The 16,878-nt window shown below is 54.3% G+C and overlaps 1 protein-coding gene across 1 annotated transcript in view; it reads right to left on the bottom strand.

Moving 5' to 3' along the window:
• The window catches only part of IPO13 (importin 13), a 651,059-nt gene that overhangs the window by 328,012 nt on the left and 306,169 nt on the right, over positions 1 to 16,878 (bottom strand). Inside the window, exon 4 of the mRNA XM_078661811.1 lies at positions 13,043 to 13,184. Coding sequence (XP_078517937.1) covers positions 13,043 to 13,184 — 142 coding nt within the window. The remainder of the gene's footprint in view (positions 1 to 13,042; positions 13,185 to 16,878) is intronic.

Below are 16,878 nucleotides of genomic sequence, written 5' to 3'. Positions count from 1 at the left end.
ACCGCAGCTGTACCATCCAACAGACTTCAGGGGTTCAAGGAGACTGGCTATGGCATTCACCAGAGCTCTGACGCCCAGGAGCGGGGGAGGGGCAAGTTGAAGGCCTTTTCTTTCAGGGCCTAGGACAACGAGTGCTGCTGGGTGGCTTCCAAGTGATGGTACACACCCCTGCACTCAGTGAATAACTAAAGGTAAAACAAGTGAGGGTACGCATCCCTGTCAAGTGAATAACTGAAGCTGAAACAAGTGAGGGCACGCACCCCTGCACCGAGTGAATAACTAAAGGTGAAACAAGTGAGGGCAGCATTCCTGCACTAAGTGAATAACTACAGGTCAAACATGTTAGAAAGGCGACCCCGGGGGAGGTAGAAGATGTCTGGCCGACCACCCCTAGGTCCACCCCTCCTTCGAGAAGTAGCCGAGCGTTACCGAGAGGCCTCCTGGGTGAGGGTCCTCTCCTAGGATCGTACAGCAGAGTAATCACAACACTACACACGGACACCACACAGGAGGTCAAATTCTTAAGCTTTTATAGATAATAAAGGTTGCTGGTTCTTGACAGTATATACAGGCAGATCGAGGGATCCGTATAGTCTCGTAAAGGGGGGTAAGGTAGCGGGACAGTCTCAACCTGGGTGGAAGAAGGGATACCCTACGCACAGCTCTCAATCCTCGAGCTGGGGGGTTCCGAGGGGTCGGGCCGCGGCAGCGCCAGCGGCTCTCAAGATGGTTTCAGCGAGGTAGGCCGCGGCAGCGCCAGCAGGCTCTCAAGATGGTCTCAGCGAGGTAGGCTGCGGCAGCGCCAGCAGGCTCTCAAGATGGTCTCAGCGAGGTAGGCCACGGCAGCGCCAGCAGGCTCTCAAGATGGTCTCAGCGAGGTAGGCCGCGGCATCGCCAGCAGGCTCTCAAGATGGTCTCAGCGAGGTAGGCCGCGGCAGCGCCAGCAGGCTCTCAAGATGTTCTCAGCGAGGTAGGCCGCGGCAGCGCCAGCAGGCTCTCAAGGTGGCTTCGGGTTACAGGAAGGATGAGTTCGTCTGGTGTCGGCCGTGACAGCTTCAGCAGGGCTTCCAGTCCAGGATACAACTGGGGTCCTGCTCCGGGGCTGGCCCAGATATAGGGCTGGAGTCTTTTGATGTCCGGACCCTCGCGCCTGGGGGCCGGGATGATGGTGTCCAGACACCCAGCAGGGGGGTGGAGCCAGCGCCCAGGGAGGCCGGAGGCGATCGATACCAGGCGTCAGGGGACGGCTGGGGACCACCGAAACTCCCCTTTCCTCCGGGATCCGTCGAGTGGCCACTCGACCGCCTGGGTGGATCCTGGCGCCTCGATGTCGGGGCTTCGCTGGAGCTGGGGCTAGGGCAGAGGCCACGTGCCCCGGACGTGGAGGTTCCAAGATGGCGTCGGGGACGGCTTCGTGTTCGGGCGTTATGGGCCTGGGATGGAGCTCGGCCGGTAGTGTTGATCCGGGATGGTAACCGGACCGGCAATGTTGGTCGTGCATGGTCGGGCTGGAGGGGCTGCCCGAGGCTGAGTGGAGGACTGATGTCGTCTGGGGCCCGCCGCGCTGGAGAGGTAGGACCACGCCATGAGGCCGGGTCCAACACGCGTCCCCCCCCAGCGGAAGGCAGGGGAGAGTCACCCATCTTCTTGGGGGTTCTCCTCGCCGAGGCGGAAGAATCTGGACAGGCCGTCAGCATTGGCGTGGTCGTTGCCAGGGCGATGTTCTACAGTGAAGTCCATCCCCTGCAGCGAAATGGACCAGCGCAGCAGTTTCGGGTTTTCCCCCCGCATCTGCATCAACCACCGCAGGGGCCGGTGGTCGGTCTGGACTCGGAAGTGGGTGCCGAAGAGGTAGGGCCGGAGCTTCTTGAGGGCCCACACCACGGCGAAGGCCTCGCTCTCGATGGTGCTCCACCGTTGTTCTCTTGCCAGCAGCCGCCGGCTGATGAAGGCCACAGGCCGGTCGACCCCTTCGGGGTTAACTTGTGACAGGACCGCCCCGATGCCGTGCTCCGAGGCGTGAGTTTGGACCACAAACTCTCGGCTGTAGTCGGGGGCTTGGAGCACAGGGGCGGTGCACATGGCAGTCTTTAGAGTCTCAAAGGCCGTTTGGCACGCAGGGGTCCAGTGCACCTTCTGTGGTAGTTTCTTTGAGGTCAGTTCTGTGAGGGGCCCCACAATGCTCCCGTAGTCCTTTATAAATCGCCGATAATATCCAGTGAGCCCCAGGAAGGCTCGGACGGCGGTCTGGGTGACCGGGGGCTCCCAGGCCCGGATGGCGTCTATCTTTGGTTGGAGGGGAGCTACTTGGCCGCTCCCCACTTGATGGCCCAGATAGGTCACGGACCCTTGGCCTATCTGACACTTGCTGGCTTTGATGGTGAGTCCGGCCCGTCGGAGGGCCGTCAGGACCTCCCAGAGGTGGGTCAGGTGCTCATCCCAGTGAAGGCTGTACACAGCAATGTCATCGAGATAGGCGGCGCTGTATTCCTCTAGTCCGGCCAGCACCTGGTTCACTAGTCTCTGGAAGGTGGCCGGGGCGTTTTTCATGCCGAAGGGCATCACTTTGAAGTGATAGTGGCCATCAGGGGTCGAGAAGGCCGATCGCTCTTGTGCACCAGGGGTAAGGCCGATCTGCCAATACCCAGCCGTGAGATCGAAGGTGCTGAGGTATTTGGCGGCCCCCAGGCGATCGATCAGTTCATCCGCCCTGGAGATGGGATGGGCGTCGGTCCTGGTGACTGCATTCAGTCCCCGGTAGTCAACACAGAACCGGAGTTCCGGAGCTGTTCCGGGGGTGGCAGTTTTAGGGACCAGGACAACGGGACTGGCCCATGGACTGTCGGAGGGTTCGACTACCCCCAGAGCTAACATCTTGGCCACTTCTGATTGGATGCAGGCCCGAACCCGATCGGGCACTCGGAAAGCTCGGTGTCTTACAGGCGGGCTGTCTCCGGTGTCCACATCGTGGACACACCACCGGGTGACCCCCGGAGTGAGGGAAAACAGATCCGCAAATTGTCCCAGCAGCTTCCGGCAGTCTTGTTGCTGCTCTGGGGTCAGGGTAGAGGAGAGCCTGACCCCTTCGATGGAGCCGTCTTTCTCGGAGGTGCTCATGAGATCTGGCAGAGGTTCGGAGTCGTCTTCAGCTCCGTCATCGGTCGCTAACAGCAGACTTAGTTCAGTGCGGGCAAAGTGCGGCTTGAGCCGGTTAGCGTGTAGAACCCGGAGGGGGTTCCTGGGGGACTCCATGTCCACCAGATAGGTGACGGGGCTTTTGCGCTCCACCACTTTGAAGGGCCCCGTCCATTTGTCCTGGAGGGCACAAGGTTCAACCGGGGACATGACCCAGACCTGCTGGCCTGGCTCGAACTCGATGGACGAGGCGTTCTGGTCATACCAGCGCTTCATTTCCTCCTGGCTGGCCTCTAGGTTGGCCTCGGCAAGTTCCCTGAACTTCCGAGTCTGGTTGCTAAGCGTCAGGAGGTATCGGTAGACATCCGGTGGGGCATCTCGAACGGCTGTCTCCCAGCCCTCCTTGACCAGACTGACGGGGCCTCGGACCGGGTGCCCGTACAATAGTTCAAAAGGGCTGAACCCTAGGGACTTCTGGGGTACCTCTCGGTAGGCGAATAGGAGGCAGGGTAGCAGGACATCCCATTTGCGTCGGAGCGGCTCCTCTAGGCCCTTGATCATCCCCTTCAGTGTTCTGTTAAACCGTTCCACTAGTCCATTTCCTTGGGGTTGATACGGGGTGGTGAACTTATAGGTGACCCCGCACTGTTGCCATAGGGACCGCATATGCTTCGATATAAAGTTGGAGCCCCGATCACTCACGACTTCTCGGGGGAAGCCGACTCGGGAGAAGATGCTCATGAGGGCTCGGCCCACCACGGGGCCGTGATGGTTCGGAGGGGGATGGCCTCGGGATAGCGGGTGGCATGGTCCACCAGGACGAGGATGAAGCGGTGTCCCTGCGAGGTGCGAGGGTCCAGGGGCCCTACGATGTCTATTCCCACTCGCTCGAAGGGGGTAGTCACCACGGGAAACGGCTGGAGCGGGGCTTTGACTTTCCCCCCGCTCTTCCCGCTGGCTTGACAGGTCGGGCAGGTTCTGCAGTGGTTATGCACATCGTTGCGCATTTTCGGCCAATAGAAATGGGTCACCAGGCGGCTGTAAGTCTTGTCCTGCCCCAGGTGCCCGGCGAGGGGCACATCATGTGCTAAGTTCAGGAGGAAGTCTCTGAATCGGAGGGGCACGACCAGTACCCGGCTGGCCCCTAGTTCGGCAATCTTTTGCTCACTGTAGAGAAGGTCGTTGTCCCAATAGACCCAGTGGGACCCCGCGGGGTCTCCAGCGGCTTGAGTAGCGGCTTGCTGTCGGATCCCCTCGAGGGAGGGGCAGGTTTTCTGTTCCTGCCGGAATTGTTCGCGGGTGGGGCCACCTTCTTGGTGCCATTGAGCTAGTTCTGGAAGGTGGCCGAGCTCGGTGAGATCTTCTTGGCCGGGCCCCTGAGGGCCGGGTTCGGGGTCGGCGTCCTCGGGGACGGCGGGCGGCGGAGGTGCGGGCCACTCCGGCTCCTCGGTCGGGGCTTCCTCCGTTGGGGTGGAGGCTCGGGCGGACATGGAGCGGGTGGTCGCACAGACCCACTCGGGAAGGCCTAGCATCCCCAGGTGCTCTCTCCGTTAGACGCCGGCCCAGGGGGAACTTTCCAGGTCGTTCCCAAGGAGGCAGTCCACGGGGGCATCGTCTCGGACAGTCACTTTCAGCATGCCCGACACTCCTCCCCACTCGAAGGGTATGCGGGCCATCTGGCACAAAGTCTCCGAGTTGTCCGCCGACCGGACTGGGCACAGGACGTTAGGAAGGATCTGTTCTGGGGTCACCAGATGGCAGCGGACCGCCGTCACGCTGGCTCCAGTGTCCCGGAGGGCTTCGGCCCGGCGTCCATTGATGGCGACCCACTGGCGGTATTTCTGGGTGTTGCCTGGGATCGGGTCTCGGGGGATCAGGTCGTGGGCACCCAGGCATGCTAAGGTTATAGCGGCGGGCTCCCACTCGGCCTGCTCGTGGTTGTCGTCCTCTTCCTCGCTTCTTTCTTCACCCAGGGCGGCGGCCGCGATCTGGCGGTTTGGGGGACCGGTGGTGCCGGGTCGCTGGTTAATTGGGCAGAGAGGGTCATTCGCGTAATGACCCTGTCGCTTGCATCTGTGGCACATAACATTCGGGCGGGGCCCGGGTCTGGCTGGGGGGGCCCCTCTTCGGCCCAGGGATGGCGACGTGGAGGTAGGGGAGGACCCCTGGAGGGCGTCCCGTCCCCGGCTCTGGCCTCCTCCGCCGCCTCGGGGTCGGTGGTTCCCCGGGGATCCCCGGCCGTAGTCTCCCATCGGACTCCGGGGAACTCGGGTGCTCACCCATCTATCCGCCTCGACAGCGAGCTTTCGTGGCTCAGTCAGTTTGCTGTCAAGGAGGTGCTGCCGGAATTCAATGAAGCAGTTATTGGCCAGATGTTCCCATAGAATGAGGTCGACCACTTGCTGGTAGGTGGTGGCCTGACAGCCTCTGATCCACCCCTCGAAGGCTCTGCTGTAAATGTTTACGTACTCCACCCACGTGGTACCGGGGATTTTTTTGCAGTCTCGGAATCGCTGCCGGTACATCTCGGGGGTGAGTCCGTAGCGAGTGAGGAGGGCGGTCTTCATGTGCTCGTACGAGGTCATCTCGGTATCAGGGAGCTCCAGCAGGGCGTCTCTCCCTTCGTTGATAAACTTCCCCCACAGGCCGGCGCCCCAGTCCTTGAGGGGTACTCGATGGGCGGTCATGGCGACCTCATAGGCTTTGAACCACTGCTGGATGTCGTCGTTCTTATAGTACTCTTTGACGACATCCTTGGGTATGTGCACCTTCGTGTCCACCGGGGGGGGGTGAGGTCTTGCCTCCGGAGGTGCCGGTCTCGTTTGTCTTGGCCTTAATTTCCAGCTCTTTGAGGCCGCGTTCGTGCTCGAGCATGAGTTTTTTCTCCTCGAGGTCTCTTTGTCTCCGCCTTTCTTCTCGGTCTCCTTCTAGCCGTAGCTGCTTGAGGGCTAACTTCCTTTCTGCCAGCTGGATCTCTCCTTCTTGTCTGAGTCAAGCGAGCTCCAACTCGTGGAGCCGGTTCCTCTCTCGTTCTCGGGCATCTTCGTGGGAAAGGCCCGTGTCTGGGTTTGCGGGTCTCCCTCCCGCTGGGTTCGTCTCAGCCTCCGGGCCTCCGTTCGGGCCCGGGTTATCTTCACTCGGGGGTGGCGCGTCGCCGGCGTCCACCCAGGCCTGCAGGGCCGATTTAAAGTCTTCTTTGGTGCTTAAGCCAGTGGTAGCGATGCCTAGGTCTTTGCAGAATTGCTTTAGCTCCTTGTGACTGTAGTCTTCCATTTTCTCTTTCTGGAATTCTGTGCTCATGGTCGTAGTGGGTTTTTCTTGGTAGTGAGTGAATCCCTCTCTGTACGATCTGCGTGGGCTCGGATCCCGGCGCTTGCCACCAATGTTAGAAAGGCGACCCCGGGGGAGGTAGAAGATGTCTGGCCGACCACCCCTAGGTCCACCCCTCCTTCGAGAAGTAGCCGAGCGTTACCGAGAGGCCTCCTGGGTGAGAGTCCTCTCCTAGGATCGTACAGCAGAGTAATCACAACACTACACACGGACACCACACAGGAGGTCAAATTCTTAAGCTTTTATAGATAATAAAGGTTGCTGGTTCTTGACAGTATATACAGGCAGATCGAGGGATCCGTATAGTCTCGTAAAGGGGGGTAAGGTAGCGGGACAGTCTCAACCTGGGTGGAAGAAGGGATACCCTACGCACAGCTCTCAATCCTCGAGCTGGGGGTTCCGAGGGGTCGGGCTGCGGCAGCGCCAGCGGCTCTCAAGATGGTTTCAGCGAGGTAGGCCGCGGCAGCGCCAGCAGGCTCTCAAGATGGTCTCAGCATGGTAGGCCGCGGCAGCGCCAGCAGGCTCTCAAGATGGTCTCAGCGAGGTAGGCCGTGGTAGCGCCAGCAGGCTCTCAAGATGGTCTCAGCGAGGTAGGCCGCGGCAGCTCCAGCAGGCTCTCAAGATGGTCTCAGCGAGGTAGGCCGCGGCAGCGCCAGCAGGCTCTCAAGATGGTCTCAGCGAGGTAGGCCGCGGCAGCGCCAGCAGGCTCTCAAGGTGGCTTCGGCTTACAGGAAGGATGAGTTCGTCTGGTGTCGGCCGTGACAGCGTCAGCAGGGCTTCCAGTCCAGGATACAACTGGGGTCCTGCTCCGGGGCTGGCCCAGATATAGGGCTGGAGTCCTTTGATGTCCGGACCCTCGCGCCTGGGGGCCGGAGGGGCTGGGATGATGGTGTCCAGACACCCAGCAGGGGGGTGGAGCCAGCGCCCAGGGAGGCCGGAGGCGATCGATACCAGGCGTCCGGGGACGGCTGGGGACCATCGAAACTCCCCTTTCCTCCGGGATCCGTCGAGTGGCCACTCGACCGCCTGGGTGGATCCTGGCGCCTCGATGTCGGGGCTTCGCTGGAGCCGGGGCTAGGGCAGAGGCCACGTGCCCCGGATGTGGAGGTTCCAAGATGGCGTCGGGGACGGCCTCGTGTTCGGGCGTGATGGGCCTGGGATGGAGCTCGGCCGGTAGTGTTGATCCGGGATGGTAACCGGACCGGCAATGTTGGTCGTGCATGGTCGGGCTGGAGGGGCTGCCGGAGGCTGAGTGGAGGGCTGATGTCGTCTGGGGCCCGCCGCGCTGGAGAGGTAGGACCACGCCATGAGGCCGGGTCCAACAAAACAAGTGAGGGCACGCATGCCTGCACCGAGTGAATAACTACAGGTCAAACAAGTGAGGGTACGCATCCCTGTCAAGTGAATAACTGAAGCTGAAGCAAGTGAGGGCACGCACCCCTGCACCGAGTGAATAACTAAAGGTGAAACAAGTGAGGGCAGCATCCCTGCACTAAGTGAATAACTACAGGTCAAACAAGTGAGGGCACGCATGCCTGCACCGAGTGAATAACTACAGGTCAAACAAGTGAGGGCATGCATCCCTCCACCGAGTGAATAACTACAGGTGAAACAAGTGAGGGTACGCATCCCTGTCAAGTGAATAACTGCAGCTGAAACAAGTGAGGGCACGCACCCCTGCACCGAGTGAATAACTAAAGGTGAAACAAGTGAGGGCATGCATCCCTCCACCGAGTGAATAACTACAGGTGAAACAAGTGAGGGTACGCATCCCTGTCAAGTGAATAACTGCAGCTGAAACAAGTGAGGGCACGCACCCCTGCACCGAGTGAATAACTAAAGGTGAAACAAGTGAGGGCAGCATCCCTGCACTAAGTGAATAACTACAGGTCAAACAAGTGAGGGCATGCATGCCTGCACCGAGTGAATAACTACAGGTCAAACAAGTGGGGGCACGCATCCCTGCACCGAGTGAATAACTACAGGTCAAACAAGTGAGGGCACGCATCCCTGCACCGAGTGAATAACTACAGGTGAAACAAGTGAGGGCATGCATCCCTGCCCTGAGAGAATAACTACAGGTCAAACAAGTGAGGGCATGCATCCCTGCACTAAGTGAATAACTACAGGTCAAACAAGTGAGAGCATACATCCCTGCACCGAGTGAATAACTATAGGTCAAACAAGTGAGGGCATGCATCCCTGCACTAAGTGAATAACTACAGGTGAAACAAGTGGGGGCACGCATCCCTGCACCGAGTGAATAACTACAGGTCAAACAAGTGAGGGCATGCATCCCTGCACTAAGTGAATAACTACAGGTCAAACAAGTGAGGGCACGCATGCCTGCACCGAGTGAATAACTACAGGTGAAACAAGTGAGGGCATGCATCCCTGCCCTGAGAGAATAACTAAAGGTGTAAAGGTGAAAGAAGTGAGGGACGCACCCCTGCACCAAGTGAATAACTACAGGTGAAACAAGTGAGGGCATGTATCCGTGCCCCGAGTGAATAACTACATGTGAAACAGGTGAGGTTACGCACCCCTGCACAGAGTGAAAAAGTAACGGTGAAACAAGTGAGGGCATGCATCCCTGCACGGAGTGAATAACTAAATGTGAAACAAGTGAGGGCATGCATCCCTGCACTAAGTGAATAACAAGTGACGGCACGCACCCCTGCACCGAGTGAATAACTAAAGATGAAACAAGTGAGGGCACGCACCCTTGCACCGAGTGAATAACTACATGTGAAACAGGTGAGGATACGCACCCCTGCACAGAGTGAAAAACTAACGGTGAAACAAGTGAGGGCATGCATCCCTGCACCAAGTGAATAATAACGATGAAACAAGTGAGAGCACGCACCCCTGCACAGAGTGAATAACTAAAAGTGAAACAAGTGAGGGCATTTACCCCTGCCCTGAGTGAATATCTACATGTGAAACAAATGAGGGCATTTACCCCTGCCCTGAGTGAATAACTAAAGGTGAAATAAGTGAGGGCATGTATCCCTGCACCGAGTGAATAACTAAAGGTGAAACAAATGAGGGCATTTACCCCTGCACTGAGTGAGTAACCACAGGTGAAACAAGTGAGGATACGCACCCCTGCACTGAGTGAATAACTAAAGGTGAAATAAGTGAGGGCATGTATCCATGCACTGAGTGAATAACTAAAGGTGAAACAAGTGAGGGCACGCGCCCCTGTACCGAGTGAATAACTAAAGGTAAAACAAGTGAGGGCACGCATCCCTGCACTGAGTGAATAACTAAAGGTAAAACAAGTGAGGCCATGCTCCCCTGCACCAAGTGAATAACTACATGTGAAACAAATGAGGGCATTTACCCCTGCGCTGAGTGAATAACTAAAGGTGAAACAAGTGAGGGCATGCATCCCTGCACTAAGTGAATAACAAGTGACGGCACGCAACCCTGCACCGAGTGAATAACCACAGGTGAAACAAGTGAGGATACGCACCCCTGCACCGAGTGAATAACTAAAGGTAAAACAAGTGAGGGCATGCATCCCTGCACTAAGTGAATAACTACAGGTGAAACAAGTGAGGGCATGCATCCCTGCACCAAGTGAATAACTACAGGTGAAACAAGTGAGGGCATGCATCCCTGCACAGAGTGAATAACTACAGGTGAAACAAGTGAGGGCATGCATCCCTGCACCAAGTGAATAACTACAGGTGAAACAAGTGAGGGCATGCACCCCTGCACAGAGTGAATAACTAAAGGTAAAACAAGTGAGGGCATGCATCCCTGCCAAGTGACTAACCAAAGGTGAAACAAGTGAGGGTACGCACCCCTGCACTCAATGAATAACTAAAGGTAAAACAAGTGAGGGCATGCATCCCTGCACCAAGTGAATAACTACAGGTGAAACAAGTGAGGGCATGCATCCCTGCACAGAGTGAATAACTACAGGTGAAACAAGTGAGGGCATGCATCCCTGCACCAAGTGAATAACTACAGGTGAAACAAGTGAGGGCATGCACCCCTGCACAGAGTGAATAACTAAAGGTAAAACAAGTGAGGGCATGCATCCCTGCCAAGTGACTAACCAAAGGTGAAACAAGTGAGGGTACGCACCCCTGCACTCAATGAATAACTAAAGGTAAAACAAGTGAGGGCATGCATCCCTGCACAGAGTGAATAACTACAGGTGAAACAAGTGAGGGCATGCATCCCTTCACTGAGTGAATAACTAAAGGTAAAACAAGTGAGGGCACGCCCCCCTGTACCGAGTGAATAACTAAAGGTAAAACAAGTGAGGGCACGCACCCCAGCCCTGAGTGAATAAGTACCGGTAAAACAAGTGAGGGCATGCTCCCCTGACCTGACTGAATAACTACAGATGAACCAAAAGAGGCCATGCTCCCCTGCCCTGAGTGAATAACCACAGGTGAAACAAGTGAGGGCACGTACCCCAGCCCTGAGTGAATAACCACAGGTGAAACAAGTGAGGGCATGCATCCCTGCCCCAAGTGAATAAATGTGTGTGAAACAAGAGAGGGCATATACCCCTGCACTGAGTGATTAACTACAGGTGAAACAAGTGAGGGTACACACCCCTGCCCTGAGTGAATAACTACAGGGGAAACAAGTGAGGGTACACACCCCAGCCCAGAGTCAATAAATACGGTTGAAACGGGGGAGGGCACGCACCCCAGAAATAATAAATGAGTGTGAAACAAGTGAGGGCATGTACCCATGCACTGAGTGAATAACTACAGGTGAAACAAATGAGGGCACATACCCCAGCCTTGAGTGAATAACCACAGGTGAAACAAATGAGGGCAGGCACCCCAGCCCTGAGTGAATAACCACAGGTGAAACAAATGAGGGCACGTACCCCAGCCCTGAGTGAATAACCACAGGTGAAACAAATGAGGGCAGGCACCCCAGCCCTGAGTGAATAAATATGGTTGAAACAGGTCCTCCAGGTCCAGGGCTGGTTCAGGACCTTATTTGCTTGGTGCAGTGCTGGGTTACAACAAAACCAGGATACCAGACACTCACAGTGAGGCACTCAGGACAGAGGAACACAACTGTTCAGCAAGCAGCAGACATTCATTCCCCAACAACACAAATATGGCAGTGAGACTGTGCAAGTTGAGTACTTTTGTTGGATCAGTGGGATCTATTTTTGATGCCCTGAATCAGCATGTAAGAAGATGAAGAATGGATTGCCCCTGGACAAATGGAGGTGTAGCTGCAGGGTGGGGACTTAGGCACAGACAGGGCTATCCTTAGAAGTTCTATAAAGCCCTGCACTCTAGAATCTTGCCTCATAATGCTTTGCAGGGCCTTTGGTTGGCATTGTATTTTTGTCCATACCTTTGCTTGGAGTGGCCCTAGGAGGATGGGACCACCACCGAATCTTTCAGCATGATATGCTCTTTGTGTTCAAGGCATCTGCTTGGTCCTCCCCCTAGGTTAGGGGGAACCCCAAAATCATCACCTCTCTCAATGCCTGATATTTTTCAAAGTTCATTTTTGTGAATTGGTTATATGCTTTTTAGCATGTAACGGTAAAGTTGTTTTATCAAAGAGTTGTGGGTGCATTAGCTAACTCCGTTACGTGGCGCAGGTGGAGTTTTTGTATGAATTCTGTGTTTTCAATGTAATGCATAGTTAACAAATCTCTGCAATCTCTGCTAGCGGAGCAGAGTTCATCGCCCACGGTTATAAACTATACGACTGGGGTTAGTGAAGCATAACGTATGTCTGGTGTTAGTGATGCATAAACTATGCGACTGGTGTTAGTGAATCATAAACCATATGCCTGTTGTTAGTGAAGCATAAAGTATATGCATGGTGTTAGTGAAGCATAAAATATATGTCTGGTGTTAGGAAGGTATAAACTATATGTAATGTGTCAAGGTGTCACTAAAGCATAAATGACACTCTTAGAATTAGTGTAGTCAACCGTACACTATACGTCTGGTGTTAGTCAAGCATACGCTATACGTACGGTGTTAGTCAAGCATATGATATAGGTATGGTGTTGGTGAAGCGTACGCTATATGTCTGGTGTTGGTGAAGGATACGCTATCCGTCTGGTGTTGGTCAAGCGTACGCTATACGTCTGGTATTGGTCAAGCGTAAGCTATACGTCTGGTATTGGTCAAGCGTACGCTATACGTCTGGTATTGGTCAAGCGTACGCTATACGTCTGGTATTAATGAAGTGTACATTATACGTTTGGTGTTAGTGAAGAGTACACTATACATCTTGTGTTATGCGAGGCATATACAATATGTCAGGCGTAAGGCGTCAGGGTGTTATCGAAGCATGATCTACATGTCCAGTGTCCACGTGCTCATGAAGATTAAACTAATCACCTTTGGTGGCACTGGCACAACCATGCCTGGCTCTAGGTAAATGGAGTGAGGCCTGGGCAACAGCATGTACTGCACGTTGGGTGGCAATGGCCGAGCAGTGACAGGCCTAAGGAGCTTGGTGGTGGGAGCTTATCTGTTACAAGTACAAGCTGCACACGGTTAGAAGGTAGTTGCAGTAGAGTCTGGTAGACAGTAAGTTTAACAAGCTCCATTTCTGTACTCACCTGTAAGGTGTACCAGAAGGTGAGAGTCAGAGAGCTGGTGGTTTCGTTGACAGGATAGTGCCCAGGGATGCCAGTGCAGAACATGATCATATTCACAAGCGCCAAGAAACTTTGCCAGTGATCGACCTGGTCCAACAACGCCCTGCGAGAAACAAAAGAACAGCATGTCAAATGTGAAGTGAAGCACTTTGTCAAATACAGCTTTAAATTGCACTGGCCCTTCCAAAACCAAGCATACTGCTCCTTTAAAGCATTCAGGGCTTGCTTGCCCCAAAATATATTAAACATCACTGAGTTTATTTTCTTGAAATACCTTTTAGGGTGCAGTAATATGAATGCCTATATCACGGGTATACTTTCAACTGTAGAAAAGAGGTATAAAGAAAGAAGAAAGTATCCAATTAGGTTTGTTTCTAGATCATACTCAATTGTATGAAGCAGTGAGCAATGTCAAGAGTGAAACCACCTGTTCTCCACATTAGGGTAGGATGTAAGAAATACCACCCTGGCGGACTCAACCAGGAGAAGTCCCTGGGAATTCTTAGATACATTTGGAACTGGATAGTGCAGGGATCCAGAGAAGTGGTGAATAAAAATACCTCAAAGTGCATACCAGTATAAGTCCTTTATTAGTAGAAAGCTGGGGGTATGGTTAAAAAACAGGAAAAGGACGAGGCTCCTATTGAGAATAATTGCTCAATTGACCTTGATTAGAAAGGATGCAAACATGTTTTGGCCCTCACAACGAGTCGATACAGATCTGGAGCCTTCTTCAGGGCTGGAGTTGTGTCACTGCATTTAGAAGTAAGTAAGTGTGTGAGTGTGAGTGTGATTGTGTGAGTGGGTGTGTGTCCTAAAGCTGTCACCTGAGATTATAATCCATCTATGGATTGTACCCTAATTTTTGATTATTCTGGCATCATACATATCTGGCGCCTGGTGCCATCCTGTAGTCACACCTGTGTCAAGGTACTAGCACTGCGGGTAAACCTGCGGGGCTTGACTGCTCACATCGTCGCTGAACAGTATGCTGCCTAGCCAAGACTCCCTTCTACTCCTTAGCTCAGGCACAATATGCAGCTTAGCCAGTAGTCTCTTCAACTTCTTGGCGCAGCATGCTGACTAGCCAAGACTCCCATCTAATCCTTGGCATGCACAGTATGCTGCCTAGCCAAGACTCCCTCCAACTCATAGGCACAGGCACTGTGTGATGCCTAGCATAGACTAACTTCAACTCCTTGGCACAGGCACAGTATGTTGCCAAGCCAAGACTTCCTTCGGCACCTTGGCACAGTATGCTGCTGCACCGAGACTTCCTTCAAGAGCTTGGCATGGGGACAGTATGCTGACTAGCCAAGACTTCCTTCAACACCTCGGCACAAGCACGGTATGCTGCCTAACCAAGACTCACTTCTAATCCTTGGCACAGGCACGGTATGCTGCCTAGACAAGAAGCCCTTCTAATCCTTGGCACAGGCACAGTATGCTGCCTAGGCAAGGCTCCCAGCTAATCCTTGGCACAGGCACCGTATGCTGCCTAGGCGAGGCTCCCTTCTAATCCTTGGCACAGGCACTGTATGTTGCCTAACCAAGACTTCCTTCTAATCCTTGGCACAGTATGCTGGCTAAGCAAGACACCCTTCTAATCCTTAGCACAGGCACAGTATGCTGCCTAGGCAAGACACCCTTCTAATCCTTGGCACAGGCACCATATGCTGCCTAACCAAGACTTCCTTCTAATCCTTGGCACAGTATGCTGGCTAAGCAAGACACCCTTCTAGTCCTTAGCACAGGCACAGTATGCTGCCTAGGCAAGACTCCCTTCTAATCCTTGGCACAGGCAAAGTATGCTGCCTAACCAAGACTCCCTTCTAATCATTGGCTCAGGCACAGTAAGATGGCAAGGCTGCCTAGGCAAGACTACCTTCTAATCCTTGGCTCAGGCACAGTAAACTGCTTAATCAAGACTCCCTTCTTATCCTTGGCTCAGGATGCCAGATATAAAAAACTTCAGGATTGAGTGGCAAAGGATGCAGGGGAGCCAAATTACATTATGTTCCAAGGAAGAGGCACAAACTGCTGGCTAGCCAAGAGTCCATTAGATTTCTTAGCAGAGGCACACAATAGTGGCTAGTCAAGAGTCCCACACTGTCCATGCCACAGGCACATGATGCATGCTAGCTAAAACTCCCTTACGTTCCTTGACACAGGATGCTGGAGCGCCAAGATTTCTTTAGTTTACTTAGTGAGAACACAGGATACTGGCTAGCCAAGATTTCTCTAGTTTCAGTGCCATGAGCGCACAATGCAGGATATTTTGCATTTCCCTTGGATTCCTTGGCATGAGCACGGTCCGCCGTGTAGCCAAGTCTCCCTTAGATTCACTTCTGCAGGCACAGGACAATGGCTAGTCTAGAATCCATTAGTATCTGCACTACAGCCACACAATGCAGGCTAGGTTAAACAAACTTAGTGTCCCTGGCATGGAGTACTGGACAGCCAAGATTCTCCTCTGCTTCCTTGGCACAGGTGCAGGTTGCTGGGTAGGTGATACATTCAAACTGGAATACCAGAACTTGTCTAGCAAGAAGTATGGCACCAGCATGAACACTCAAATAGACATAAATACACTCTGTACTTTCTTGTGATCTACTGCCCAAGTATATCCTCAAAGTGAAATGGCATACCTTATTATATTAATCACACTAAAATGTTATGTTATACCGGGTAATAATCTATTGCACCTAAACTAATTCAGAGCAAGATGGCACACTTCTGTCTCGAAGTAAGATACCAGTTTAATGTTGCTTCAAAGTAAAAATCTGCTCCTCACTGACCATCTCATTTATCACACAGCGAATACAGGCACAACGCTCAACGTGAGCTAAACTCCCCATATTTGACTCGCATAACATTTTTCAGTTTTGTAACCAACGTCTGCACCATCCTATTCTCTATCCCCACCAGCCCCTCTCCTGGTCTGATCCTCTTGCCCTCTTCCCAAACTGCCACATGCTCACCAGTCTCTCTCCTGCCCCAATCTGCCCTGTGCTTACCAACATTCACCTCATCCGGACCGCTAAACCTTGAATGGACCATTTGTCTGTTTACTAACCTGCGACTACCACACATTACATCTGTTCATTTACAGATGTCATACCCTGTTTGCAGATCAGTGGCATCAGCCTCACCCAGCCCTGTGCAGCACCACCCAGCAACTCTGGGACCGCAGAGCGCCCAGCAACAACTCTGGGACCGCAGGGGGCCCAACAACAACTCTGGGACCGCAGGGGGCCCAACAACAACTCTGGGACCGCAGGGGGCCCAACAACAACTCTGGGACCGCAGGGGGCCCAGCAACAACTCTGGGACCGCAGGGGGCCCAGCAAAAACTCTGGGACCGCAGGGGGCCCAGCAAAAACTCTGGGACCGCAGGGGGCCCAGCAACAACTCTGGGACCGCAGGGGGCCCAGCAACAGCCCAGCAACAACTCTGGGACCGCAGGGGGCCCAGCAACAACTCTGGGACCGCAGGGGGCCCAGCAACAACTCTGGGACCGCAGGGGGCCCAGCAACAACTCTGGGACCGCAGGGGGCCCAGCAACAACTCTGGGACCGCAGGGGGCCCAGCAACAACTCTGGGACCGCAGAGCGCCCAGCAACAACTCTGGGACCGCAGAGCGCCCAGCAACAACTCTGGGACCGCAGAGCGCCCAGCAACAACTCTGGGACCGCAGAGCGCCCAGCAACAACTCTGGAACCGCAGAGCGCCCAGCAACAACTCTGGAACCGCAGAGCGCCCAGCAACAACTCTGGGACCGCAGAGCGCCCAGCAAC

This window comes from Lissotriton helveticus, chromosome 1_1, assembly GCF_964261635.1.
Source record: "Lissotriton helveticus chromosome 1_1, aLisHel1.1, whole genome shotgun sequence".
Taxonomy (NCBI): domain Eukaryota; kingdom Metazoa; phylum Chordata; class Amphibia; order Caudata; family Salamandridae; genus Lissotriton; species Lissotriton helveticus.
This window is presented reverse-complemented; position numbering and strand designations above follow the sequence as displayed.